This window comes from Cladophialophora psammophila (genome assembly GCF_000585535.1).
Source record: "Cladophialophora psammophila CBS 110553 chromosome Unknown aczJe-supercont1.1, whole genome shotgun sequence".
Lineage (NCBI taxonomy): Eukaryota > Fungi > Ascomycota > Eurotiomycetes > Chaetothyriales > Herpotrichiellaceae > Cladophialophora > Cladophialophora psammophila.
In genome coordinates this window covers 2735015-2762147 of record NW_006912922.1, presented here as the reverse complement: position 1 = coordinate 2762147, position 27133 = coordinate 2735015, and the positions used below count along the sequence as shown (strand labels likewise).

The 27133-nt window shown below is 53.0% G+C and overlaps 11 protein-coding genes across 11 annotated transcripts; 4 read left to right on the top strand and 7 right to left on the bottom strand.

The window, feature by feature from the left end:
- Window positions 1–36: 36 nt before the first annotated feature.
- A1O5_00951 (autophagy-like protein 7) lies at window positions 37–2316 on the bottom strand (the record flags this gene model as incomplete). Its single annotated transcript, XM_007741570.1, has 1 exon — window positions 37–2316. The coding sequence occupies one exon, from the start codon at window positions 2314–2316 to the stop codon at window positions 37–39; it is 2280 nt and encodes a 759-aa protein (XP_007739760.1).
- A 671-nt stretch (window positions 2317–2987) lies between these two features.
- Window positions 2988–4756, top strand: A1O5_00950 (dCMP deaminase; the record flags this gene model as incomplete). The annotated part of the gene is made up of 3 exons (XM_007741569.1): window positions 2988–3391; window positions 3675–3926; window positions 4150–4756. 3 exons carry the CDS (start codon window positions 2988–2990, stop codon window positions 4754–4756), a joined length of 1263 nt encoding a protein of 420 aa, XP_007739759.1.
- Window positions 4757–4914: 158 nt separating this feature from the next.
- Window positions 4915–6372, bottom strand: A1O5_00949 (uncharacterized protein; the record flags this gene model as incomplete). The annotated part of the gene is made up of 1 exon (XM_007741568.1): window positions 4915–6372. The coding sequence occupies one exon, from the start codon at window positions 6370–6372 to the stop codon at window positions 4915–4917; it is 1458 nt and encodes a 485-aa protein (XP_007739758.1).
- A 1383-nt stretch (window positions 6373–7755) lies between these two features.
- Window positions 7756–10018, bottom strand: A1O5_00948 (uncharacterized protein; the record flags this gene model as incomplete). The annotated part of the gene is made up of 4 exons (XM_007741567.1): window positions 7756–8499; window positions 8589–8951; window positions 9003–9492; window positions 9564–10018. 4 exons carry the CDS (start codon window positions 10016–10018, stop codon window positions 7756–7758), a joined length of 2052 nt encoding a protein of 683 aa, XP_007739757.1.
- Window positions 10019–11438: 1420 nt separating this feature from the next.
- On the top strand, window positions 11439–11744 carry A1O5_00947 (uncharacterized protein; the record flags this gene model as incomplete). Its single annotated transcript, XM_007741566.1, has 1 exon — window positions 11439–11744. One exon carries the CDS (start codon window positions 11439–11441, stop codon window positions 11742–11744), a length of 306 nt encoding a protein of 101 aa, XP_007739756.1.
- An 806-nt stretch (window positions 11745–12550) lies between these two features.
- A1O5_00946 (uncharacterized protein) lies at window positions 12551–13515 on the bottom strand (the record flags this gene model as incomplete). Its single annotated transcript, XM_007741565.1, has 2 exons — window positions 12551–13155; window positions 13221–13515. 2 exons carry the CDS (start codon window positions 13513–13515, stop codon window positions 12551–12553), a joined length of 900 nt encoding a protein of 299 aa, XP_007739755.1.
- Window positions 13516–16151: 2636 nt separating this feature from the next.
- A1O5_00945 (uncharacterized protein) lies at window positions 16152–16722 on the top strand (the record flags this gene model as incomplete). Its single annotated transcript, XM_007741564.1, has 2 exons — window positions 16152–16497; window positions 16568–16722. 2 exons carry the CDS (start codon window positions 16152–16154, stop codon window positions 16720–16722), a joined length of 501 nt encoding a protein of 166 aa, XP_007739754.1.
- Window positions 16723–17666: 944 nt separating this feature from the next.
- A1O5_00944 (uncharacterized protein) lies at window positions 17667–18758 on the bottom strand (the record flags this gene model as incomplete). The annotated part of the gene is made up of 1 exon (XM_007741563.1): window positions 17667–18758. The coding sequence occupies one exon, from the start codon at window positions 18756–18758 to the stop codon at window positions 17667–17669; it is 1092 nt and encodes a 363-aa protein (XP_007739753.1).
- A 623-nt stretch (window positions 18759–19381) lies between these two features.
- On the bottom strand, window positions 19382–21163 carry A1O5_00943 (uncharacterized protein; the record flags this gene model as incomplete). Its single annotated transcript, XM_007741562.1, has 1 exon — window positions 19382–21163. The coding sequence occupies one exon, from the start codon at window positions 21161–21163 to the stop codon at window positions 19382–19384; it is 1782 nt and encodes a 593-aa protein (XP_007739752.1).
- Window positions 21164–23702: 2539 nt separating this feature from the next.
- Window positions 23703–25196, bottom strand: A1O5_00942 (formate dehydrogenase; the record flags this gene model as incomplete). The annotated part of the gene is made up of 5 exons (XM_007741561.1): window positions 23703–23837; window positions 23891–24102; window positions 24172–24716; window positions 24763–24944; window positions 25029–25196. 5 exons carry the CDS (start codon window positions 25194–25196, stop codon window positions 23703–23705), a joined length of 1242 nt encoding a protein of 413 aa, XP_007739751.1.
- Window positions 25197–26165: 969 nt separating this feature from the next.
- Window positions 26166–27034, top strand: A1O5_00941 (uncharacterized protein; the record flags this gene model as incomplete). The annotated part of the gene is made up of 3 exons (XM_007741560.1): window positions 26166–26498; window positions 26560–26652; window positions 26714–27034. The coding sequence occupies 3 exons, from the start codon at window positions 26166–26168 to the stop codon at window positions 27032–27034; spliced, it is 747 nt and encodes a 248-aa protein (XP_007739750.1).
- Window positions 27035–27133: the final 99 nt, after the last annotated feature.

Here is a 27133-nt window from a genome sequence, read left to right as displayed (position 1 = left end):
CTGCACTGCTAGCCAGCTAGCAAGCAGGCAAGCCAACTAAATCAATTCCCCCTCCTCATCCTCAGCGCCTTCATCTTCCTCGCTGAACTCGATATCCCTCGCAGCCTCCTCAGCCAGTCTCTGCACCTCCTTCAACCCACTGATCTCCTCGACGAAGCCCTTCTCGTTCAGTGCGCGCTGGACAAACTCCCACCCCCCGGCCTCGTACGCGTCAAGGACCTTGTCCGAGCAGGCGCTGCAGTGTTTGTACGCCGTGCCCGTAATGGTCATGTTGGAGAAGGTGGCCAGGAAGCCGCGGATCGTGTGCGGGACGAGGCCGAGCGGGTGGTCGTGGTCTTGGTCGCCGCCCCTGTCGCCGGTCCGGTGGGCGGAGGAGAGGGAGGCCAGGGCGGCGCCGCCGCGAGGATGCTGCAGGACGGAAACGAAGAGCTCGGCGAGCAGGGCGGACGCGATGGCTGCGATGCCCGGCCGCGTCACCGTGCACTGCTGGTCGAGGGTCAGGTCTTTCATCGAGTCTGCGGGTGCGACGACGTCGTTGCAGAAGTAGCAGCCCAGTTCGCCTTCCCCTTGTCCCTGGTTCTGGGCCTGTTTCTCGGCCTCCTCTCTCTGCGTGCCCGGCAGGGTGGGTTCGGGCCTGACGCCGTGTCTCATGACCACGTATGTGTCAAACCCCAGCGCCGCGTTCATGACGATCTTGCCCTTTGCTTTCCCCATGACGGTCGGCAACCACCTTGACTCTCTCGTGTCCATCAGCAGGAAAATCACGTCGTGTTCATCCACCAGTGCTTCCAACGTGTCATATTCCGCCTTCGTCTTCTCGGGATCCGTAATCGGGTGTCCCGCCATGGGCACGCTCAACACATACCCCCTGGACTGGACGCCGGGATAGACCGTCTTCAGCGCCTCCGCAGCGGCAGTGGCCTTCTTCTTTCCGCCCTCGAGACAATCCTCAAATGTGAAGAGTGGCTGTCTGACTGGGTTGGAAAACGAAACGCTCCCGTTGTCCACGAACGTGATGTGCCGGACTCCCCACCCCATCAGGTTTCTCGACACATAAGACCCGAGCGTCCCGGCGCCGAGGAGGAGGCATTTTGTCTCCTTGATCTTCTCGAGGTTCAGGTTCGGTGAGATCCGCCATTTCATGAGTTTCAGGTTGAGGTCGACGGACGAGTCGGCCAGTTTGGTCGGGTCCATGTATTCGGTGAGGTCGGCCATGCGGCCGGTGAGCTTGTTCAGGGCGTTACGTTCCCAGCCTACGACTTTGGGCATGGTCTGCGAATAGTCTAGCGGTTGCGCGGCGTCTCCTGCATTGCTGGTCTGTTTAGACGGTTGTTTAGATATTTCCATGTTGAAGATGACGCTCCGCGCGGCGTCTCGACGCATTTGCGTCTCGCGATAGCAGAGGATTTGTACTTTGTCGAGTTTCCACCGTTGCCGGACCAGAACAAGGAGGTTTCGCAGCATCCATCCCGGCGCCACCGGGCCCGGCTCGGCGTAGTTGGAAGGGTCGGCGAAAGCGACGAAACAGTCTTCCGGATCTACGCCATCAAAGAACCCCGTGTCGAAGTTCGATAATGAGGACACATGCCAGGTAAAGCCGAGACTTGCCGTAGGAGTAAGTGGCGACTGCGGAGAAGGGGGACCGAATTCCTCCTCGCCGCCGCCGCCGCCGCCGCCGCCATTGTTGGAATTGTGACCTAAAGAAGCCTCGCGCACCTTTTTGACGAGAAAGAATCCATGCTGTCTCGGGTCCACGGCGTATTTCCAGGCCTGGATACGATCCACCAGGGTCGTGCTTTCGATCGAGGTCAGTGTCCTGTAAGAGATGCCTGTGTCTGGACTTGCGAGACTTCCATTACTGGCCACCGGCACCCAGGGCGGATCCATGACCAGGGCCGGAAACGCAAACCAGTAGTTAAACTTGTATTTCTTGAGGTCTGCGAAGCTGAGGACCAAGAAGGAGGCCAGGAGGCTGGGACACGAGTAGATGGTGCCGTCGTTGATGGCGTCCCAAATGGTCTTCCCGGCCTGTTGGATCATGGCCAACTTGTCGATGTTGCGATACTCCTCGATCGTGTTGACGTTCTTGATCATGCCCTCTGCACGATAAGAGGCGGCCGGGACTTCATCACTGGTAAGGGCATTGGCGTGGATCTGCATGCGGCAGGAATGCTCCTTGTTGTCGGCGGGACGGATTTCGTAGAGACCCAACAATTTCCGGGCCGAGTCGTCCAGCTTGTCATGGTTGATTTTGTGCGACGCCAGGGAGGCGTAGAAGGGGATTTCGATGTCGGAGGCGAAAGGCACGTACTGCATTGTCCAGGCCGATTTGCGACGACCCTAATCAGGCCGAAGAGGATTGTTCTGATGCGCCTGGTCAGACACGAATAGAGTCCCGATATCCCGGATTGATAAGACGATGTTTTGCGTAGACGGAAAAGATTCGGTTCCAGGCAACAGAAAGAATAAAAGGATGATGATGAAAATGGTAGAGACTTGTTCGAGTGTCAGAACTGACTGGGATTGTCTAGGCAGGAACATGTGGTGGTGTGCGTGGTGAAGCGACGGGGCTGGGAGGCGGCCAGGCGGCCGGCTGCAGCCTCGAAGGTCTCCAAGGCTAAAAACAGCCTCGGGCGGAACACATCTCCAGTCAGTGCGCCTGCTGCTTTAATGACCTGTGCCCCTTTCAGTTAGACTGCAACCCTGTTCTTAGTCAGTCACTTGGACGCGTCGGGTGCATGACCACTTTACGCGTGTCTCAATCGAGAAGGGCGTCACGTTCAACCACATCAGCGGACAGCAATCAAGCAGGCGTATTCAGCCAACGTCAGGGGAGAGGGCCTTCCTGATCATCGCACCTTAAAAGAAACATCGGGCAAATCTACCAGGCACCCACACGACCCGCAAAGTCAGAGATCCGGGGAGGTTCGGAGGAATATCAAACACCACAGCCTTGCGCCCGCCTTATCTCCAGGTTGTTTGCTGCAATGCTAATCGGCATCTGCGGCTCCATCTGCTCAGGCAAACACACCACAGCCGAATACCTAGTCCAGCACCACGGCTTCCTCCGCCTCCATCTCCCCACGCCCGCACAGTTCCAACCATCGTCCCCGCCGTCGCCATGGCCATGGACATCATTGCCAGTTTCAGATCACTCGCCGGACTACCTCCGCCTCCTGCCCAGCATCACCGACCAAATCGGCACGCGCGGCCTCTCCTTCCCCGACGTCGAATCGCTCTTAGACTTCGTCACCAAGCGATGGCGTGAGCACTGGGTTCTGACGGACATTTATGACGAAGCGACCCTGGAAATCCTTTTGAGGAGGCCATTTTTTCTGCTGGTGAACGTGGATGCGCCGGTTGGGACCCGGTTCGAGAGGTTTAATGAGCGGTATGTCTGTCTGTGTCTCATCTGTCCGTCCGTCCATCTCGTCCGGTTTTCTCGCAGCTCAGACCTCTCCCTTCCTTTCCTTTCCTTTCTAGCTTCTCTTTTGAATCTTTTCCTGATTCATGACGGCCGCGCCACGAGCAATATCAGCTGCAGAAATTCCGCTTTTTTCTTTTCTATTCCTCTCTTACTTTCTCTTCTCCCCGACCAGCAAGAGACACAGACGGAAAGAACTTTGGGAGACCGTGAACTGACCAAGTTGGTGTCTGTGCTTTGTGACATGCAGGTGTCAAACCCGCAAACTCGCACCCATGTCCCTGACCGACTTTGTCTTCTACAATGACCTTAAACTGTACGGGTCTCGCGCCGGGGCCGATTCTTTCTCCTCCTCTGACTCTCAGCGCTCCGCGGCAACGACAAACGCCGCCGTCGAGGATGATCCGACTCAGAACCATTCCTCGCCGCGAACGGCGCTCCTCCCGCTCCTGTCCCACGCGCACCTGTCCATCCTCAACTCCTTCCCCAGCATCTCTGCGTAGTGAGTATTAGTCCTCCCGGTCCCTTTTCCCTTCCTTACACCAAATAAAAGACCAACCCCGGCAAAAGAATATGCAGCACATTCCGCCCATTGATCCAAGCAGGCTCGAATCACATCCCCATCCCCACCCAACTTCTGTGTCTCTCTATAATCCACTCCTCATCTTGAATGTTAAAGTCAAACGGAGTAACTAACAATCCCACCTCGCTGGATCGATCAACAGCCACGCCTTCCTCGCAACGCTCGACCTCCCATCCCCGCTCCGCCTACGGCCGACGTGGGACGCATACTTCATGACGCTGGCCCACCTGGCGTCACACCGATCGAACTGCATGAAGCGGCGCGTGGGGTGTGTGCTCGTGCACAACGCCCGCATCATCAGCACGGGCTACAACGGCACACCCAGGGGTCTTGTGAACTGCAACGAAGGAGGGTGTCCGCGGTGCAACGGCTCGGGAAACTCGGGCGGCATCGCCCTCAGCACCTGCCTGTGCCTGCACGCCGAGGAGAACGCGCTGCTCGAGGCCGGTCGCGAGCGGATCAGGGAAGGCGCCGTGCTCTACTGCGACACATGCCCGTGCTTGACTTGCTCGGTCAAGATCGCCCAGGTCGGCGTCAAAGAGGTCGTCTACAGCCAGACTTATAACATGGACGAGGCCAGTCGGAAAGTCTTGCGCGAGGCTGGGGTCGTGCTGAGGCAGTTCGTGCCCAAGAGGAGCGGACTTGTCGGCTTTGATCTAACAGGAACGGACGAGTTGGGCAATGACCTGGGCGGAAGCGGAGGGAGGGACGGGAGAGAGATGGTCGTTTTGAATGGCAAAAAGCCGTGAACGAGCAGCCAGCGAAAGTATGGGTGTGCAAAGATATATATATATGGCTGAAATTAACACAAATGGGTATCAAATTATTACCTACTTGAAACGGCTGGACAATATCAAATCACAATAGTGCACCAGAAATTGCCTCTTGAAAACTCACAGCAATCTCCCTACTTTCCCCCATACTTCTTGTCTTCCAGCGGATTCGAACTGGGCCCAGCATGAGACGCTCCAGCTGAAGATGGGGTAGCAGCAAATGTGGCGCTCATTGGCTGTGCACTCTTGGGTGTTGCTGCACTTGTTGGTCCGCTGGTTACACCCTGCGTCTGATTCTCTTCCATCCTCGTGGTGATGGGGGTGATATTGCGGGACTCTACCGGGCTAGTGGGCAAGCTGTTGGACGAATTAGCAAAGCTGGCAATGATTGAGTGCCATTGCTGTGCGTCCGAGTTGGTATGCGCCTTGAACTGGAAGTCGGAGGTGATAGCCATCTTCTGCCCCAGCTTGCTGCCTGATGAGTCTTTGCCTTTGATGGTGAATTTCAGCCCATCCACAGCTCCGATGATGCAATCAGGGAGGTAGAGTGAGACCTCGGGACTGGGATCTTTGTGAAAGTTATCGTTGTCTTTGTACTCGTGCAAGTAGCCTGCCGGGGTGACCGCATAGTATCCACTGCTGTAGCCCTTGAGGGCACCCATCCCACGAGATTTGCGCTCAAGAGTGCCTTCAACGAGCGGCTTGGTCGAACGATGCTTTTCGTTTGGGAAAGACACGCCTTCCATAGTCCGCGGCGGTGCATTAGGGTTAACCAGGATATGCTGGTTGCGTTTGGTAAAGCCATTCCATTCGAAGTCCAGCGGAATGTTGCTTGCAGTTGATGCAATATCGCCGAACATGGCTTTCTGCCGATCAGCCTGGCCGCTCATGAATTGGTTGTAGGAGTTCAATGCTGTCTGTACGGTTTGCACGACGTGCGACTCGAACTTGGCAAAGGAGTTCTGAACCGCAATTAGATCTTGTCTGTTGCTGTTCTCTTCGAGCAGTTGCTTGTTGAGACGGTGGAGAGTTCCTCTCTTGACTACATAGGGATCATGATGCGCCGACACTTTCCCCCCAGCCGAGTCGAAATGGGCGGCCTGTTGCCCCAGCAGTTCAATGTGCTTCTGTGATTGGGTGCGCGCCGCCTCAACCGCCTTTGTACCTTTCCCAGTGGCACCGGAGATTTCTTTGTTCTTATTCTTGATCTCGGCGTGCAAACGTTCGAGGATGGGAAGCACCGATGCAGTGAGGTTCTTGGAAGTCTCAGTGTACAGATTGATTTGGCCCTGGGTGTTGGCGCGCAGGTTTTCGAACAGACCAGCTATGCCACCCAATGCGGAGTCGAAGTGGTGAGCCTCACGAAGAGGGCTCGACAGTGTCTTGAGGACTTTCTCTTGGTCTTTGGCGCGTCCAGCCTGCTCCTTTGAAACTGCGGAGATGTAGTTCTCGAGATAGCCACACATGTGTTTCCAGGCCTGCAGCCGCTCGATCAAGAGACCGGCGGTGCTGGAAGGATCTCCCTCGGTCACGACATCATCATCGGAATCATTAGCAGTCTTGACCCTGCTGGGCAGCGGAGGAGCGGCCATAACGGCGCAATAGTCAGGGGGAGGAGTATTGTACTACGATACTGCCATGACAGTCAGAATGATGGGGGTAAATTGAGTGTGCTCGATGGAATGCTAACGCAGAGATATTGACCGTTCAATTGCAGTGGTGTTGATGTTGAGGGGCAGGGGGAGGTTGTGTGACTGTGACTGCGCTGAGAGCTAAGAGCTGAGGATTGAGAAGTGAGGCGTGGCTGCCGAGCTCAATTGATAGCTCCCTCAGGAGGTCAACTTGGAGTCCACGCAGGACAGAACAAATGTCAGGATGATGGCTGACTGGATCACAGGCGCAATGATGCTACTATCAGTTGCTCGCAGGATGACGGATGAAGCTGGTCGACTATGGCTGTGACATCCAAACTACACCTCGACCTGCTTCTCCCCAATTGTGACACGATCACGTTCAGCTGCCACTTTTTCGCACGCCACTAACGCGACGTCATTGATAGACGCGTCCCAATCCAGCTCGCCAGCTCCACGGCGACAGCGAGACAGCTGCACTGATTCTACATACTGGGTACATACACGATTCTGTCATGTTCTTTGTTGTGCAGGCAGGCCACCATCCCATCTCGCCATCTAGTAGGAGTGTGCGAGAGCGTTCAGTAGTGTGGCACAAAATTGATTGCTTAGTTAAGGAATTACTTAAACAATCTACTATGCCTAATTAATCAGGTAGAACCGAGGTTCTTACAAGGACAAGAGTTGAAGTAAAGCAACAGCAGGTGAGCAGGGTCAGTGTGACGCCCTCGCCCTCAACGAAGCCATGTGCAACCACGAAGGGCATACAGAGCGCGAATTTATACAACACTCTCTTCACCGGACCAGGTTCGGGAATGTCTTTCCTGACATAATAGGCATTGTTGTACCTTGTATCTCATCCTGGGGACACAGCCAGACAAGTAAGAGTCCATGCTCAGGTTGCTTTCACAAACTTCAATGGAAGGGCATTGATCACCGTCGAAGAGACGATCGACAACGTCTCGTGAGGGGTACTGACTGATTTCGTCGATGTCCTCATTCACATGAATTGTAATTCGGACTCAACAGCCTCAAGTCGGAGAGGAGTCCCTGTTTGTGGCCCTCTTCAACTTTCCAGAAAGGTACGGGCCAAGCTGGACAGCCTTCACCACATTCGCTGCGCAACATGGGGCGTCAACACGAGCGTCAATACTCTGAGTGAGTGACGACGGCGAGATAAGCGGACCAAAGTACACAAGAGATGAGCACGCTGTAAATCATACCAAGCCGCTGCCTCGGCGCGAGACCCAAAAGACGGCTATGGATATTGAATCTTGTGGCTTCGAGCAGAGCGGGATATCCAGCTTTCGCACAGTCCTGAAAGAACTTCCTCGGCTCTTTTCCTTACCTCACGGTTGGAAGCTTCGAAGTGGGATGCTCCGGGCTGTGCCCAACAGCCAGTGGCGGTAGATTGATATCCCACTCTTCGTCTGCCCTCGCTACTCGCCCTACAATGCACTTCATCCTTGTCAGTGTGTCGGCATTCGGCCAGGCTCTCCCTTCTCTGTGCGCCGCGGTCAAATGCTCCATGAAAGCGTCCACGCTGTCAAACATGGGCACGTCTCCTGATGCAAATTTGCTAGGCACGCCCGTAGCACTGACCATGGCGCAGCAAAAAATGCAGGCGAACAGCCCGAAGCCCAAGTTTTTCTGTACCATGGATGTGGCGTTTGATGATCGAACGTGACATTTCGCTAGAAACGCCCATTTGTACCTCACCCCGCAGCGACTCTCTCTGACTGTTGTCTCAAAGCTCTCCTCCGTCTCACCTGCGTTCCCACCGGGCTTCGAGCGTGAGGGGATGAGCACTTTGTAGTCACATCCACTGCATTCGAAGCAACGGCTGGTGCTCCAGAAGCCTGAGGGACGTAAGACAATTGAAAAGGCACGTTTTTGATCCTTTTCGTTGGCGGACAGGAGCCGGACGGCGCCTTTACAGAAACAGCGAGGAGACGCTTCTGTTGGAAAGTCTGTTGGCTCGAGCGTATGAGCCAGCTTCTCAATCTCTGTTTCATTCGCCAGGCCTGATAGCAAGTCTTTGATCGCCTGATCACTATCATCCCCCCCGATGCCGTTTTCTCGATCATCCTGTCAAAATGTACGGAACATCCGTCAATTTAGCCAATGATCCCGCCTTGGGGTGGGAATGGGAGACACTGTGGCCTGAAACCACTTACCATTCTTCTTAACGGCAGCACTCTACCGCTTTGCCGGGTTTTGAACCAGCTGCTCTTGGACAATAGAGGTTCCTGCGCGGTTGCCGATTGTGGAGTCCTGCTCGCCACAGGCTGGCTTTCAATGTTCGTTCCTGAGCTTTCACTGTCCTGATTCCGTGAAAGCATTGGTCTTGATTGAGGGTCTTCTGATTGGGGCTTATCCGGTCCGTCTCTGATTGTCGAATCCGATATCGCTCTGTTAGCGGCCAAATCCTGACGACTCTGTTGCGTGGTTCCTGACCGAACGACGGCCTCGGACGAGGTGTCTGGCTGCTGGGCTTCAAATTCTTCCTGTGTCTCCGCCGTCTGCCTCCAGTATTGAGCCTAAAACAAGCTGAGCAACAATTCATTCACAATAATTGCCACCCCGCTCACCACTTCATTCTGTCTCAACGCTGTAAATAGTTCTAGGAGGCGCTTGTCGCCGTGTTTCTTCCGCAGGTGGGTCCATTCGTCCCAGTGTACCTTGAGGACTGCTTTTTGCACTCTGTCTCGTTGGCCGTAGTCTATCCTGTACTTGACAATCCCGATTTCCTGTAATATTTTACCGATGAGCAGACAATGGTCGGCAAGTTGTGTGTGATTTTCGACGGCCAGTGGCAGGTCAACTGAGAGCCCTCTTGGTGCTGCATCGTCATTGCTGGCAGCTGAGCTAGCCTGTGTGTTTGCTTGCAACAAGTTGCAGGAAGCGCTATCCTGCTCACCAACTCCGCAGGTATCTGGGTCTGATTGCGCCCCTTCTGGGATCTTGGAGGCTTCTATTGCCTGAAGAATTCGTTTGTAATTTTGTTCGCTTGTGTCTTTTTCTTTGATTAATGTGCGCAGCAGTTCGTGTTGATCTTTCAAGATTTCGCTGTCTTTCTGACTGAAGTCCCTTTCTGTCAGAGAATAATCTATCGAGATTGCGCTAGGTCACTGAGATCGGCCACACCATACCTTCTGAGTTGCTCGGCCAAGATCAGCACATTGAGTATGACGAGCAGTGAAGTCTTCAGTCTCTCGAGGTTGGATCGCAGCAGCTCAATCTGAGGCTCAAGGAAGGGAAAGCGGAGCCGCTTCTTGAACTCCACGATTAGCTTGTGACCGTTCCCGCCCTCATCGATGGCTTCATTGAGCTCTGTGAACAGCTTGTTGCAGCTGTCGACCAAGTTTTCCGTCGTCGCAAGCGCCGCCGGTGAGCGCAGCCTCAAATTGTCTTCCTTGCGCAGCTCATTCCCAAGTTGGGCCAGGACGGCGCCCGTGGCAGCGATGTCTTGAGAGATACTGTCGATACTCTGGTGGGCGTTTTTAATCTTCCGCGAGAAAGTGAAAAGCCTGACGGACAGCTTTCCGCCCAGCTCGGCAATCTGAATGACGCTCGCGGCCAGGCCGACAATCTCGAGACCGGACATTGGTGGGTTAATCACCTTACATGTGTCCCGCCATCAGAACTTGAAGGCCACTGGGCAGAAATGTTGGAAACACTGGTATATTCTACGGCCCAGCAGGCAGGGTTAAGGCGGTGTGCGTGAAAGGCAGGTACCAGCCTCGCGGGCACATTGTTGCACAAAGCCTTGGCGGGAACTTCGACTTTGTCGCAGAACTTCGTCGCTTCGACCTATCCTACCAACACCCTCGTTGTTACATATCTGCAGCTCTTCTTGGTACGCCAAGATCACACGGACTGCTCAAATCGCTGAAGGGCTCGAGACAAAATGTCTTGTTCAGCCGCAAGGACAGCCCAATCCCACACAAGCTTCGCGTTCTCGGCCGGGATCTCGCTGCATAGAAGGCTTGTGGGCGAATTTTCAGGCCGCCTTATCCCATTGCCTGAACTTCGCGACTCCTCGGCAGCTGGATCCAACGGGTTTTCAATCAAGGTGCTATTAAGCAAGCAAGCGAGACGCTCCAGCCCAAAGCTTCCAACCATATATGGGAATGGGAATCCTCATACGGGTACGTCACACCATACGGAAATGAAGCCTGTGTCGACTGTCTACTCCCTTGGCTTCGTTGAGATGGTTCCGTCGCACCTTTTTCCCATTCTTGTGTGAAAGTTAGTGGAGCCAGTGAGGCAGCAAGGTGGGCTGATGCACCTGTGAAGGATGTTGCGCTTCAGGTTAGACCCCGTCCGAGACAAGGGCAATTTTAGTCGAGATTTCTCTCTAATACATAGGTGAGTTGGCTTCGACATGATGGATTTAACATGATCTGTAATATCTAGCCTGCCGCTCCGCTTCCTGGGCCTACTCGACGTCCCTGGCGGCCTGGATTCTGGTTCCCCGCGAACTCAGCATTTGGGCACGGACTGCGTCTTACAAAATTCCACTTTAATGTTTCGCTTTACGATACTCGTTCCGGCGTTGAGTCTGGTCAACGACTGATTCCAAGGTAGGCGCATCGTGGCTACAGTCTTCGTGGTCGCAATATATATCTCGTCTCGATCGTTTCGGGGGATGGACTTGGGTCCTGCTGAAGTCGCTACCGGGATAGTGGGAACTTCGTACCGCTGCCCTGGAGCCAACAGAGCGGCCAGCACGATAGAAGTCGGCCCCGATCCGGGAAAGGACATTTGGGGAGCTATGATATCAAAAACCTTAGTCCAATTTCCCGTCAAGGCTGAGGGGCAAATAAAGTCGACTGTCACAGCGTCTCTCCTAATCTCCTAGGGCCAGCATCCCAAATGCCCCGGTCAGAGTTGGGTTCAAGATAGGCTCTGAGTGCGACGCAGACACTGGCGCAGTTCTTGTCACCAAAGGCGAGGTGACGCACAACCAAATTGCTCCCGTGAGTTCCACAAAAGCGAAAATCTGGTTCGTATCTGACGCCGAGATGATCCTGCCAAAAATACACGAAACGACCAAGAAGAAGGGCATCTTTGTGGTCGCCAAAACCTGCACTGCCAAACAGCGCGCCGTAGCTCTGTTGAGATCCAAGGAAACATCGGTTTCGTTCGGACTGGATGTCGGCCTGGCTGCTATTGGCAAGATTGCACCAGAGATCGGCTGGTGGACAAGCCAGAAGGAAGTATGGATGCTGCACCAGAACATAAGTCGTCAGGCACCACCATCAACGGTCCATCCTCCAGCTTCTTCCAACTCCGAGAACTTCGGGATGATGGTGCTATTGTATTCATGAGTGGGTGGTACTGGCGTCCAAAACTGCTCCAGAAAAAGCCCAAACTCAGCGAAGAAAAGCCCAAACAGAAGAAATTGTAGGGAGAGAGTGACAAGCTGGGCACTCTGGAATATCACTTTGCTCCTGAAGACGAGCATCTGGAGATCGTCACATTGACTCCCTAGAAGATGAGAGCCTTTGACGAAGATTGAAACTCTGGCTTTCACACATATGGGGCATTGTGACAGTTGTCAGCCTTCAAATTGTCGAAGAAACTATCTGAGACAAAGCACTGATCGAGAGGACAGTTGAGTGAGTAAGGAACACAATTGGAATTCGATATGCGGTCGGGGAGATCAAGTAGACATCTGTAACATATCAACTTCATCCGATCTGCACGTACGTAGACCGAAACCTCTGCGGAGCCGGCCTCATGGTGAGAAAGCCGGCCTTGATAACTGAGCAGAGGGTGTGCATATGGGATCCACCGTCCAAGCCTTTACCTTCTTGGGTGATGTTGGTGGGCGGGACTCTCGCCTCGAGCTTGTGGATCGAAGGTCAGATCATGGTTGCGACATTGTTCGTTCCCTCAGGAAAACGTGAAACGTATCCAAATAAGACGGTATTCTGGAGGCACTCAGTTCCGCTATGCCGATCCAAGGGGCCCCGATGGGCAATATCTTCACCAGATCCGGGCCTGACATTCGAGGCGAGTTCAATGGAGCCATCTGTTATTGTGCATGGGAGTGCGTCCACACACTTCATATCGGCTCTAGAGGCCGTCTCCCAAGCAAAGCTATCTCTAGCAATGCCGACCATTAGAGCGCTCAACAGGCGCATCCTCCAGCATTGCCATTGCCATTGCCATTCCCGACAAAGACAATAAGAACGGCCGCAAAGGCTGCTGTGGCCACAAAAGTCTCTATCTTCTTGGCCGGCGTGATCAATGCGATAACAACGCTAAAGAGGAACGTGAAGCCCACGATCGCTCCCATCCTGGCGCCTTCCCGCTGGATGAAATAGAGGGCAAGTGAGCAGAGCGCGGGAATCATCGAAGACAGTACCGTGCTGCAGATGTTCACGGCTAGGAGAATCGGTCTGCCCGAGTAATAATAGATGGGCGTCTGCTGTCTCACATCGGTGAAGGCATCAGCAACGTGGGTTCGTGGCCTGTATCTGTACCCTATCGCGTTATGGTACCATGGAAGGACGCGAGTTTGGAGAAAATACGTCAGGGGATCTCTACTCTCGCTCGGCAGAGCTATCGAGGTGAGATCGCCGGCATTCTCTTCGTCCCAGACGACAGCTTCAGCCCCACAGAGGGACCCATCACCACCTTCGAGGTCTGAGTTCCAATTACGGAGTTGCTTGTGGTGTAAGGGATCGACCGGAGGCAATTGGGAAAGGGCGCGGTAACGGAGCAGCGCTTTGCCTTTTGTGTTTGGCTATTGTTCAGTAAAGGGTATGTCTGGCACGAGGGATTGAGTTACTGCGCACTGTATTTCTTGAGGGCTGCTTCAAGTCGGTTCCAGAGAGCCTCTTGCAGCGAGGTCTGAGGTTCTCTTCCAGAGGAAGACTGGGTTTGGCGGGTGGGAAAATGAGAAAACAGCTTCTCAGTGTTTCCGGATTTGCCGTCCAACTCGAGTTCGGCGGCGCCTAGCCCCTGGCGCAGGCGCGCGATCTCGGCTTGCAGAAGGTTCAGCTGGAGAGCTTGTAGAGGCAGATAGAGGCGGAAGATGGCGTACTCTGGCTGGCTGGCCTGGATTGACGACAGATGAGTGTAAGCATCCATTTCAAAAAGAGGAGCACCTTTCGTACTGAGATGGTGTGTTATTAGAGCCTCAAATGCCTCTTTGGGCTCCTTTGTAATGCTACTAGGTTCGCATCGACCTTTGATGTATGCGCTGGCACTGGCTGCATGAACGAAAGAGCATTGGACAAGGCGAACACATATGCGGACCAGAAGCTGATGCCCAACATCGGCAAGGATGCCTTCGGACGGTTGGCGCGAACACCTGCTCGCGCCTTTCCCGAGGAGGCAACCGAACGTTCCTGGGGAAGAAGGGAAGCGCCGCGATCCCGAACAGTGGTGAGCAATGCTAGCGAAAGTAACATCACCACAGCGATATGGGTGTAGGGATTTGAGGGCGAGTTCCAATCATGTTCAGCTGAGCATGCAGCCATCAGGCATGCAGCCATCAGCCATCGTCCCTCGGCATCATCGTGAAACCACGGCCAGCTTGATCCCGTCGTTCGCCGGCGTGGGGGTTGGTGGCTCAAGCTCTCGAACATTAAAGAGCTCGCATTTCCGGGTTGCCACCAGGTCTTTTCCTTGCTCTTGCTTTGCTTTTGATTATGTGACCAGAGGCTGTACAGCGCTGTTGACGGCCCTTTGAAGGGCTGGGCGCTTTCACAGCGCGGCCGATGGTCGACGGTACTTCAAATGACCTGTTGTCGTACTCGGTACTTCATTTCGCATACAACCTACGTCTTGCGGTGGCTAAAGATCCAATGTCGAGCTAGGAGACCGGGAATTTGAACCATGAATGAAAGATTGGTAGAGTTTGCATCATAAGCTATAAGCGACAATTGTATATCCCGTGCAAGGCCGGTTGGAGGTGAGGTGAGAAGTGAAGTATCTGTGTTGATTGTTTGTGTTGTGGAGCCTACAATCCATATTGTTAGTGCGTCTCTGACACCAAAAATTGTAGACCCAACTGCCTGCGCTGTGTTTATGCGCACACCACACCCATCGCATCTCTTGTTTGCAAGTCCTTACTGCTCTCCCAATCTCCAGGGCTTTTTGAACCTTCGTGCTTGTTCTTATCTGCGAGCTGTGGCCTTGTTTTTTTTCTTTGGGGGGTTTTTGGCTGCCATCCTTCACCCAACATCGCCCTATTGTTACCCAGTGCGCCGACCGTCGTCTCCTCTCCCCCGGAAAGCCATCCAAAGCATTCCACATCCGTGTGAACCGCATCGTTCTTGAATCTGCCTTTTCACTCATCATTCACAATTTCTCAGCTGCAGCCTTCGAACCGCAGGCACCGCGTGGCCGTTCATACCTTGTCGGACAGGTTAAGCCGGGAACATTTTGGTGATCCAGACGGGACGAGGCAGTCTGTTTAGAGCGACAAGTCCCTAGGAACACACCAAAAGGGTGATCTGAACACCGGCCAATGTAGAAAGCTCCGGTTCCCACAACGATCGCCGCGAGATAGCCGACAAAAACGGCCAAAAGTAGTGAAACCAGCAGGACAAGACAGAGAGCCATACAAAATTCGATCCAAGTCATCTTCCAAGATCAAGACTCCAGAAGGTGGAGGTTCGGGAATGGCTCTCCTTCAGCCTCAAAACATAATTCCAATGCAAAGTGAGCAGCAGGCAAATTTGAATGAAAACTCCGAGGGTTGGAGCAGGTGTGGGCCGGTTTCAACGTTGTCCGTGTCTACCACCAGCTCCAAGGATGAAAACACTTACATCAGGATTGTCATGGTTGAAGTCGACGGAATACGCAAATTGCTGTGTAGAACACAGCTGGATACAGGCCTCCTCCCGAGTTTGATTAGCCTATGGGCTGCACATCGAGCCGAACAGTTAGGGTTGGCGTCCATCGAACCTCGTAACTTGGACCCAATTGAAGGCCTTGTCAAGGGAGCCAAGCTCTTCATGCTGGGTGCGATTAGGCTGAAGTTCTTCATAGATGGTAAACCTTACAGGCATACCTTTTTTGTGGTGGATGATGACAGATACGATATGTTGCTGGGTGCCAAATTCGTGGAGAAAAGTGAGTTGTTGAGAGGAGGACGAGTTCAGCCGACTCTTTGCCCGGTCATTTGTAAGGACAGCACAAATGCTTGAAATTCAAAGTGATGCATGGAGTTGCCTGAGATTGCTGCAGAGAGTGCTGAGAGCTGGGTGATGAGTTGGCCGCCCCGATGGCATCGGCGGTGCGGCTGCCTTGCTCGGTAACCAGGGTGCACAGCTCTCTGAGAGGTCGAATTCAGAAGATAGCGTTTGCATAGATGAGGCTGTTATGAGACCATGTCGTCAACCGCTGCTTCTATGCCACCGGCATCCACCCTCTGAACGGGTGACACACAGAACGTTGCCTGAACGTAGGCGAACTGGGACGAGGATGAACACCATCATCTTTGCCCGTCTCAGCAATTGGGCCGCCACTGCAGCTCTCTAGCCAATGCCCTCGGTCATGTGCTTGCTGAATGTCGGGGCAGCCTGTGTCCTGGCGTCCCTGATCCCTGGCGGTGGTGGCTGGGGGGGAGGTCTTGCACGGGAGGCTCTCATGGGGCAACATTGCTATAGGGATGAGGGTATATATCGAGCCTTTCAGAAGAATCCTCGGTGAGTTGTTTCATCATCCCGGCACTGACAGACGCTGGAAAGACCGATAAAGGGGAAGCTGCGTGAAAAATGGGGGGTGAGACAACAGCCGACAAAGGCCTCTGCGAGATCGTGGTAGAGCGAGAGAACCAAGATCCGGTGACAAAGCTCGCTAAAAAGGATTGGCAAACCCGAGAACACAGTGAAATTACTGAAGCGTGTGTCGAATCACTCGGCTTTTCCCTCTATGACCAGAATGGAGAGAAGCGGAAATCGTTGCGACTCGTTTGGGGACCGATTGAGAGGGCAAAGAGCCTAGATGATGATTTCCTCATTGTTCCGACGGGTGACCACGAAATCGTTTTGGGCTTGGAGGCGTTTGACAGGTGGCATTCAGCCTGCAACCCAGGAAGCTATCCGGGATTCATGAAGAAAGGTATGTTTGACCTGAGGGTAGCCGCCCTTGTTGGTTCCTCCCAAGAGCCAAACTCGCTGACTACTGGCAGTGCCAAAGGAAATACTGGCGCGAAGAGAAAGCGAGAACAAGATCCGGCATGAACAGGAGATTAGGGCCGAGGTGAAGGAATGGCGTGAACTTCTGCAGAAAGATCGGTCGAGCCCGTCGACTCAGGCGACCCAAGCACCTGCGTCTCGCCTCTGATGGAAAGTTGCATTGGGCCTGTCCCCCGCTGACGTTGGGAGCAATCAGGTGAAGGGACTGTGGCCCTGTTGCGGCGGCATTGGTCAAGTATGGGCATGGGCAGGGTCGAATGAGGCAAGAGGAGTCGATGATCTGTGGCCTGTTATTTTCCGACTGACGGACGGCTGTGATTTCCACGACAGCCACATTCCTTGTTACACACCGAGGCGGCCAATAGCTTCTTCGGCCGTGCGCCCTGCAGGGAATCGATGCTGGACCGGTTCTTGTTGGACCGGGTGTGGACCAAGAGTAGGTGCATGATGATGTAGAAAGCTTTCTTCGAATACAATATTATTGGTGTCGAAACCTACAAAGCTCACTCTGGAGAGCTAGCGAGTATCTGTAGAACTTGACAGAGTAACTGGTGACCGTGCTTGGGACTCTATAGTTAGCACGATACTTGCGAAGGACTATTGACCCACTCACCCTGCCTTGTTGGACTCGCTTTTCACCGACTAATATTCGCTCCGTAGACGGAACTGGGCGTAAGGCTGAATCCCCTGCCTCGGTCAACTACATCCACAGGTCAGTGGCTTGTTAAGATCGTCCACTGAAGTTATACCGGGCGAGGGCTCAGGATGTACAGGCTAACACGTCGTAAAGTTGTCAAGTTCTGTACAATTTCCTCTGCCTCGGGATGCAAAGATAGCAATAGACCATACATGAAAGTAAAAGAGCACAACTAGACGTTGCCCAAAAAGCATCATCTCTCTGGCCCACAGAGCCTCATACTGAACACGCGATTTCATGATAGTGCTCTGCAGCCCTCCGCCCGGTGCCTTGCTAATAACACAGTCCCTCGTGCAAAAACGCTAACCAGACCATCGCTCAAACATACCAACCAGACGCTCGCTTGTTCCAAAAGCCGAAAACATCAATTCAACGCGGGCTGTTGCCTTCGGCATTCAGTCCATCTTGATGTTTTTGAAGGTATCTAGTTCGCTGTCCGAACCCGGGATCAGCGGGCCAGGAGAAACGCCCTCGGCATTATAGGCTTCCTGTCCGCGAATCTTGCCCGTCTCGTCAACATCCCGGATTCCATAGTTCTGGAGCGAGTTGATAAAGTACGCGAATTCGAGGTCGTTCTCCGGCCTCCAGAACTGGCATCTGTCCGTCTCAACGTTGTACTCGTGCCAACCGGGCTTGACGATGCGGCGGTCTCCGTGGCCCCCCAACTCCTGCACCCAAGTCCCCACGTACGTGTCGTCCGAAAACCCTTTCTCCACTGGCACGTACCGCGACGGGTAGTCTTTGTATTTAGGGTCGTCGAGCTGGACCCATTCGCCGCAGCAGCTGTCGATGGAGGGAGCCCTGCTCCAGCAATTTGGCTCTGTCGACTTGCCAAAGATCTTGTTGTTGCCTCTGTCGCAGAAGAGACGCCACTTGGCGAGGGCGGCGAGGGCGTCTCGTGGGCAGCTGTGCGTCGGCGTCGGCATGTTGTCGTAGTAGATCTTGACCACACTGTCACACCCTTTCGCCCGGCATCCAATCGTGAGCTTGGAATATTGCGGCGACGTCTTGGAGGGTGTCTTTGAGGATGGCTCGTCGGGAACGGTTGGCGTGGAGTAAGGCCCATCGCCTAGGAGGTGGTCAAAGGCATCATCAAGGATCTCCCCGATATCAACAGGCTGAGACGCATCGTCTGGTGGGCCATAGTTATCATCATAGAGAGCGCCTGCTTCATCAGGGACATCACGGATCGTTAGGCCGGAGACATCACCATGGAGAGCGCCTGCCTCAGCCTCACCAGGGATAACACCTACCACGTTAGGGACATTATTGACTGTCATTCCAACCATCGTCAAAAGTGCTGATATCTGGCCTATGCCGTTGACGATGCTCGTGGCCAGGCCCTTATCGGGTTTCAACAGGTCGATGGAAGGCCCCGAAGAGAGAGCTCTGGCCTTCACAGGTTTGGGGACGCTGACAGGTTGGGCCACAGTAACAACGGTAGCCACAGCGATGAGAACCGTGCAGAGGATTTGTTTGATGGCCATGGTGTGGTGGAGGATGTGGATATTCAACAAAGGGAGCGAGCTGGGAGGAGGATTTCGTGTGTCTCTACGTCTAGATGTAAGTAGCTCGATAAAGAAAAAGCCAGCTACTTCGGAGGGAGATTACGAAATATATATTTCTAGCTGTCGATCGGCGAGACATGGAGGTCCTCAAATGGTCCAGGCGATCCTGACTGGGTCTCAAACACCAGGAGGCATAGCCTAGCTGTCCGGTAGGAGCCGTGAGCCAAAGTCGGACGGTTTGCGGTTCAGTTTGCGACTATGAGGTACGCCGAAGAAGAAAATAACTTAAATAAGTGGCACCTCGAAGTCCTTCGCGACCAGCTGTTAGAACGGATTCAGACAGTGTCCCTTATTTCTCAATACGGCTCGGTGGATGATATACACTCGCCCCGCGCAGTAGTGAATACAATTTTCGCTCCATCAGGCTGACAAATTGTTTCCCTGTCCACGCATACGAGAACACAATTACCAGACAACTGCCAAAACAGGTGTGCTAGGAAGTATACATGCGTGATTTGTAGAAGCCGGGGGGCTGTTATTGAGTCACCAAGTACCTTACAGGTGGTTCCAGTGACTGAGCTCCAATCCAAGCGACGAGCTCCTCAACGAACCACGTCTTCTTCCGCTTCAGGCAAACTCTGTTCGTCACCCAACCTAGGGTTTCGGAGACAGAATGCAAACGCGATTAGGAGCGAACAGAGACAGATTCCCGTGATACAGAGTAATCTCTGCGAATGTTGGTACGCGGCGATGATGGCCGTTCGCACAGGCGTGCCTACCGGATATTCATACGCAACTGTGAATGGATCGGCATAGGTCGCAGCCGCCAAGGTCGAATTTCCAAATGGCGCCAAGTTGGTTTCGAGCCTCGATGGGAGGACGTGGGTCCAGATCGTCCCAGAGATCGCCACCCCAAAAGCAGACCCGATGTTGTAGGTGGCCAGATACAGACCAGTGATGACCGCAACGTGCTCGTGTTTGGTTGCAGCTTGGATCGAGGCCTGGGCCGGATATGGGAACATGCCTCCAGCAATTCCCAAGAGGACCTGTGCGCCAATGACGCCCGACTGGCCAGCTGAGCTGGGAGACCCACGGTAGTGAATGAGAAGCCCGAACGCAACCATAAAGAGACAGGTTCCGGCGACGATGAACCATTTCAGGCGTCTGACCTTGTAAACCACCATTCCCAGAAGGAAGCCGGTGACCACAGATGAGAAACTATACAAGGAAGTGATTCGGGTGGCGCCCATAATAGTGCAGTCAAAAGCAACGATGAGGACTGTGTAGAGATAGTCGCCTTGCATGTACCAAGCGAAATTTAAGGTGCAGGCGATTCCTAATGCCCCCCAAACGCCGCGGTCTCTGAGAAGGTGGAAGGGAACGAGCGGCCGAGGTGCCCTCAGTTGCCACCAGACGAAGACCGGAATGCCGAGAAGGCCAATGACAAGAGGCGCAATAACATGTGCGGTGCCCCACGACGAAGTTGATCCTCCAGCAATGGTCAGCGGCACCAGAATAAGAGCGAAAACCGCAATCAACAGGATGATTCCCGGAATGTCCAGGGCCCAGAAGAGCTCCCGTGTCAGTCGCCTCGCCCCCATCATCTGGTAAGGCGTTTTGTACTTCTCCAGGACACCGGCTTGGCGCGCACGTCGGCCTACAAAGGAAAGAGATATCATCAGCGGCAGTGCACAGACTGGGTAAATTATGCACCACATCCCGATACCCCATTTCCAGGTCGTCGCGCCCAACACGGCCGAAGTGACATTGCCGCTGATCCAGGTGTTCACCAAGAATGGTAGTGCAGGAATGTAGCTGAAGAATAGTCGAGCTCGTAGGGAGGTAATGTCGGCAATAATCACTTCCACCAACAATAGGACGCATGTGTAGCCGATCTGGTAGAGGACTGAACCGCCAGCAAAAGTGTCGATATTTGTCGCACACGCTTCAATAACGGTTCCGACAACATAGAAGACCACGCTGACAAAGACGAGTTCTAGACGACCGACGACATCGGCGATTTTGGCAGCAGTTGGCTGGGCGGCGGCGGCGATGACGGCGCGAAGCGTGTTGATTGTGGCCAGCAGAGAATGATGGCCCATCGAGGCAGTGGCGGTGGTCTGGTACGTATATCGAACAGTGCCATCCAACCCATAGGCGTACGCGATGAGAAACACACCGATGAAAAGGAAGAGCCGATCCGTTCTTGTGAGGACTTCATTGATGGCCTCGATTCTCGCAACACCCGCTGACTGCTCTGCGTCAACGATAGAACTGCATCGGTCTGGCGATTCTTGGACGCTACGAGCATCATTATGCTCTGCAACTTGCGGAGAGGAGGGCATGTCTCGGGCTTTGTGATGAGAATCACCCGAGAATGACATGGCAAATGAGAAGGAAGTGGGATCCCGCTCAGACCGGTATCAAGGTGCCGGCGGTCCCGATATCAGCAGATATCAATCGGCGCAAGAGATCACAGAGAGGGAAGGGGAGCAGCTTATCTAGTCATGGAAGGGGAAACACCCTGGCAAGTCTCGCTCGGCGCAGCCGGCTTGAGTTACTTTGAGGTTGGGCTGTCCCAAGCATTAAACACCCGTTGGCAAAGAGTCGAGCCCATCTTAGAACCTTGGCCGGGGGACGAAAGTGTCATCAAAGACTTCCTTTTGCCTGGATGTGTGAGGCGACGGTGGGGACAGAGTCAACGCAATCAACAAGCCATTGGGTATGTACATATATGTACATACATAGACAGGGATCTAATCAGATGTCGGCTTCCCTTTCCCTGGCGTCACTGGCAGAATGCTTTACTCCAAATCTCAAGGTCCCGGGGAGGGCAAGAGGAGAGGCCAACCACGTTGATCGTCCATACAGTATGTAGGGTCAAGTAGGGTACATGTAGTATCATGCGAAAAACCTGTCCTCTATCGCCCCGGTCTTATGTATTAGTAGCTCGCCGCTTTACTCATCCTCGGCTCACCTTCTACTTTCTGAGCGATCCCTGAGCGCTCCCTCAGCGCTCCCAGAGTCTACTGTACCTAAGCCTTTTTATCTTCCCCGCGAGCCACGGATATCTGGTTGGACGCCAACGATTTCTAAGCCTCATGCAGGTGACCTTGCAAAAGCGCACCGTAATCTTCGATATTATATGTATCTGCCTTTTTTTTTTTCAATTGCCTTTCGGTTTTCATGTGATTCAAACGACTACATCATCGCATGAAGATGGAAGATCCCATTACTCAACGCTCAGCATTCTAGTAGTAACGGTTCTTGTCAACTTCAAGACGACACGGCCTTCGTACCAATGCAACCATACATATATCAGCCATTCCCCGAGGCACATTCAGCTTTCCGCGTACTGATCTTGAACCCTGGGGAAAGCGGATGCTCCACCGGATGGAAACCTCACAGTCGTCGATACTTCCTTTTTAAGAAAGTTACGAGGCAATTTCATACGTAGGCGGTGAGCCAAAACGCTGTTTCGAGATCACCATTCGCGACTTACATGAGGACTACCGATGATTCTCGCCCCCATGTTTCCGGGGGTCTCGACAACAGACTTCCGAAGATCTCTAGAACGTAGTTAAGAGGTGTACCCAGGATATCTCAGATATTCAGGCAAAACTGGAAAAGCTTGGCCCTGTCGCATACATGAGGTTCCGAACGAGGCTGAAAAAGCCATTTGGAGGATGAATCATAGCGGTGAACTCGACATTATGTGGAAATCAGTCACACATTACACCCGGCTCCTCGACACTTTTCTCACGCGGATTGGGATGTAGGCCAAAAATATGATGCAATCAAGTGATATTCGCAGACTTATACAATAGAAACGACAATCGCCTTGACCTGAGACGGCTTTTTTGGGATCTGTTGAGGATGCCTTATCAAGGGAGTCTAACAAGCTGAACCCTAAAGTAGACAAGGCCCTTCCATTCGCAGCTGCACTACCACTAATACATTCTGATATCCAATCCCAAAAACCAATGTTGGACTGCTTGACCGCAAATTAGGCAAAGGAGCGTGTTGTACTCAGAACAGGAGTGGATCTATTTGCTTGATTGTGTTCTGTCCCTCTGCCTATTCAGAGAGACTCTGCCTGTTTATATACACTTTGGCCTGTGATGATCTGAAGGTCATTCCTGAAACCTCCTATTCCGTCGTCATACTATCGCAGATGAGGCAAGAACAACGGCGTTGAGGTAAGTGGCGCAATCGGTGAAACAGCTAACGTCCCAGGTGGTTTGCCACAGTCAGCGATCTTGCAACCCTATCAACAGGTCCAACCAAGGTGTATCTAAGTTGTGGCTTTATCCGGATCGGAATAAACTTTGGCCAACCAATCGAATAACGTCCAGGGTTTATCAGGGAGTCGGTTCATGCGTCGATTGCTCAGATTTGTTGATGACCAAGAAGAGTCGAAACCGTGGGAACTGGCTCCTGCCTTCGCTGGTAGACAGGCGACACCATCGATGGATCCTCTGTGGAAGTCATAACTGTTCAAACTCCTCAACATGAAGACCAGTTCTGCTCTGCTGCTTCCATCTGTGCGCAGCAAGCGCAAGCGGATAGAGCTGACCCGTACTTGGTGAGCGTGCAAAAAATTTTAGTTGAAGGACTAGGAGCTATCCAATACTAGGGCATGTGTTCCAGGCCGATCAAGTAGCGGGGAAATACGTCCCCGATTATTCTGCCTCATCATTATCACCTCCTCGGATACATGTACTTGATACCAAGGACAACGCGGCCCTGATACGGAATGTCAAGATCACATCCACTGTGAAGTAGCGCGATCGTTCCTTGAATTTCACCGCGAGACGGTATCCCTCACCCAGGCTTCGAAAAAAAAAGGCCACCAAGCATCCCAGTCAGACCCAGATCACAGAAAATTAAAGGATCGAACCTGGCATGGAGAGAAAGTGACATTTACACCTTCTGCCGCCGGCCATAAGCCTTGGTGACATACTCCCCCTTATGGCAGATTAAGTCCTCCGGTGGATAATCCTCACGGCCAGAGAAGTAAGCTTCCAAGACAGTTTTCACACCAGCTGCATACCGTTTCTAGCCAGAGTGTTAGCATGTCGATTGGTTGCGAGTCCTTGCCTTAAGCTGACCTGTGCATCCAGAGATGTCCCCGACATGTGAGGCACCCAGGCATTTCCCCCACCCCATGGATGCTCCGCGTAGCGGAGAGGATTGTCCTGGGGAGCCGGCTGCGGGAACCACACGTCACCACCTACGCCGCGGAGGCGGCCGCTCTTTAGAGCATCCGCGGCGGCTTCAGCGTCAACGATGGCCCCTCGCGCGGTATTGATGAGATAAGCGCCTATATAGGACCCAGTTAACTCCAACACTCCAAGAAAATAGAGAAAAGCTGATATATCAAGTCACAAACCTCGCTTCATCTTGGCGATGAGATCTTTGTTGAAGAGTCCTCGAGTCTCGGCATAGAGAGGGCACTCGATATTGACGATGTCACACTGAGCAACCATCTCCTCTAGACTCTCGACACGACGGCATCCAATGTCCTTCTCAACCTCCGATGTAAGAGGCTGATAATCGAAATACAGCAGCTCCTTGCAATGGAAGGGCGCAAGACGGCGCAGTACTCGTTCACCGATACGGCCAGCTCCAACAGTACCTACAACCTTGTCCTCAATATCGTAGTTATTCTTGGTCACCTCGGCAACATCCCATCGTCCCTGCCTGATCATATCATGCGCCGGGACGAAGTTCTTCATCAAAATGAGCATAGTCATGACCACGTGTTCCGCGACGGAGACAACATTGCAGCCGGTGATTTCCGCGACGGTTATACCGCCGTTGGTCTTGTTAGCCGCGTCCAAATCAACGTGGTCGGATCCAATGCCGGCGGTGACCGCAAGTCGGAGATTCTTGGCTCTGGATAGACGCTCGGCGGTCAGGTATCCGGGGTGGAATCTATTCATTGAGTCAGCCCAGGTCCTCTGAAGAAACACAGAGTCACACTGGCGGAGTGGTAACAATGACTTCAGCATCTTCCAGTTGCTTGTCAAACTCAGAACCCTCACGATCCTTGTCGGCGGTGCTTAAAAGCGTGTGCCCCTGTCCCTCAATCCACTTTCGGAGACCAAGCTCGTTTTCGACGCATCCCAAGAGATCCGGTTGATCCTTGGCATGTTGACCACCCTACTTCACAATCAGCACTTGATAATCAATGCAGTGCAGGGACAATAAGGAACGGGTGCTGGGACTGGGGCTGTTCTGACTTACGGGATAGAGCACCATAAGAACTTTGCCCTGATTCACCCAAGACTTAGTCAGTAAAGTTCTCCTAAAAGCCGGACTCACACGCCCGGGCAAAGAACTGCTCGCTGTTCGGCGGACGTGGAGGGATAACGGGCGACCACTTAGCCGCGAGACAAAATATCTGCATACCATCTTGCCTTTCCGGTTGTGGACTAAAAGGCTATGCAAATTATAGAGGTCATAAACCACTGTCAAGGTCTGAAGCCAATGTAATATACGTCGGTCTTATGTAGTCGGTGAGGCCAGCCATGGTGGAGCAGCCGTCTACGACAATACGTATGCTTCGTGGTGATAAAGCACGTTTCCTGAGAAACGTCTCTGACCATCACACCATACATTTGCCGGGAAAAGAGCCCATTTCTCGTATAATCCATAGTCATGCAATTTCAAGGGCAAAGAAGCCCAAGCAAAGCCTCCAAATACGGGCCGCGTAAGAATCGTATGATTCCCTCATTTTCAGGGAAAGGGATTGGAACTAATATTGACTGTTGTAGTCTCGTGTTCATTTGAAGTGAGCATCTTCGAACGCGAACACTAGGAGGCTCTGTATAAACAGACAGACGACCCAAAAGACTATGAACAGGTCAGCTGTGTAACCTACAAAATTGTGCAAGAAGACAAAATCAACAACAGCGCGCGGCCCCAACCAACCCCTTAGAACTGAAGCAACCAACTACTGACGAGAAGGCGGGGAAATTGTGCCAGATGAATACGGCCTTTTCCATACGGAAGTAAGCGGCTGCCATCAACATTCCACATGATCAAGGCATCACAACAGAGTCGGTTTGTCGACTATCACGCCACACCGACAGATCGCACGGAAGGCCCAGAAATCAAGGTCTTTGGCAGAAATCGGTTTGCGTGGCTGCACACAAATGTTTTAACGAGGGGTAGGTAAATTCCCATAAATTCCGCGTTGCACCACATACTCGGAAATTATAGATGTAGATGTGTGTATATATATATATATACCTCTCTCTCTCTCTGCGAAATGTCACCAGCTGCCAGGGTCCATGTGCCACAGGACAAAAGCCATTACGTTTATACAGATACAATCCGCCTGCCAAACACGTATTCTTCGATTTGTTTGAGCTCATCACGATGTCTGTACGCCCAGACGACAAAGACAAAATTGACAGGATCATCCAGCAGGAGCCGGGCGTCCGCATCTTCCTGAAGCCTCTGGCACCTCCAGCGGCCCTCGGACTTGCTGGTTTTGCCGGCTCAACCTGGATCACCGCTTCTTGGATTGCTGGTTGGTGGGGAAATCCGAGCTCACCGACGGTTTTCTTTCCTTTCGTGGCTTTCTGGGGCGGTCTTGCCCAGTTCCTGGCCGGATTGAAGGGCTATCCTGCGAGAGATGCGTTAGTAACCGTTATTAACGTTATGTGGGGAAGCTTTTGGATGAGTAGCGGTTTGCTTAATCTTCTGGTGGTAAGATTTTGATATAGAGGCGACGGATTGGGTAGCGAGTCTAACCCGACATCTTGTCTAGGCAACCGGTGTGATCGCTGATCACAGCATTCATGAGCATTTCCCTGAACTAGCCGCGTGGTTCGTCGTTCTGAGTTTCTTCACGTGGTCTGGAGTAGGGTGTTCCTTTTCTCCCCCACCTCTTGGCTTCGGGAACATGACTAATAACTGCGAAGGTCATCGCATCTGCAGCTCGAGACCTAGTGCTTTGCGCCACCTTGATGACGCTAGCTATTGGCTCTACCATCGCGTGTTGCCTCTTTGCATATGGGAGCGGAGTTGAAAAGGGAATGAAAGTAGCCGCTTATTTCTGGATCGTCAGTGCCATCTTGGCCTGGTGGCGTGTAACAGTTTACCTTGTTGAGGAAGCCTATGGACAAAGTACAATCGTGAGGTTCTTCCCTATCTTCCGCACTTCTATCGAGGAGCGCAAACCATTGGTCGTGGCAGGGCTAGGGGAACCGGGAGTGAAGCGCGGGATGCCTGGCTCGACCTGAGAAAAGAATCGGCAACGTTGAGTGCCGTGGCATGTGGAATATCAGAGCGTGATGACTATGGTAGTTGGCAGAGTAGAATGCTGTGCAACCAGAGACTGT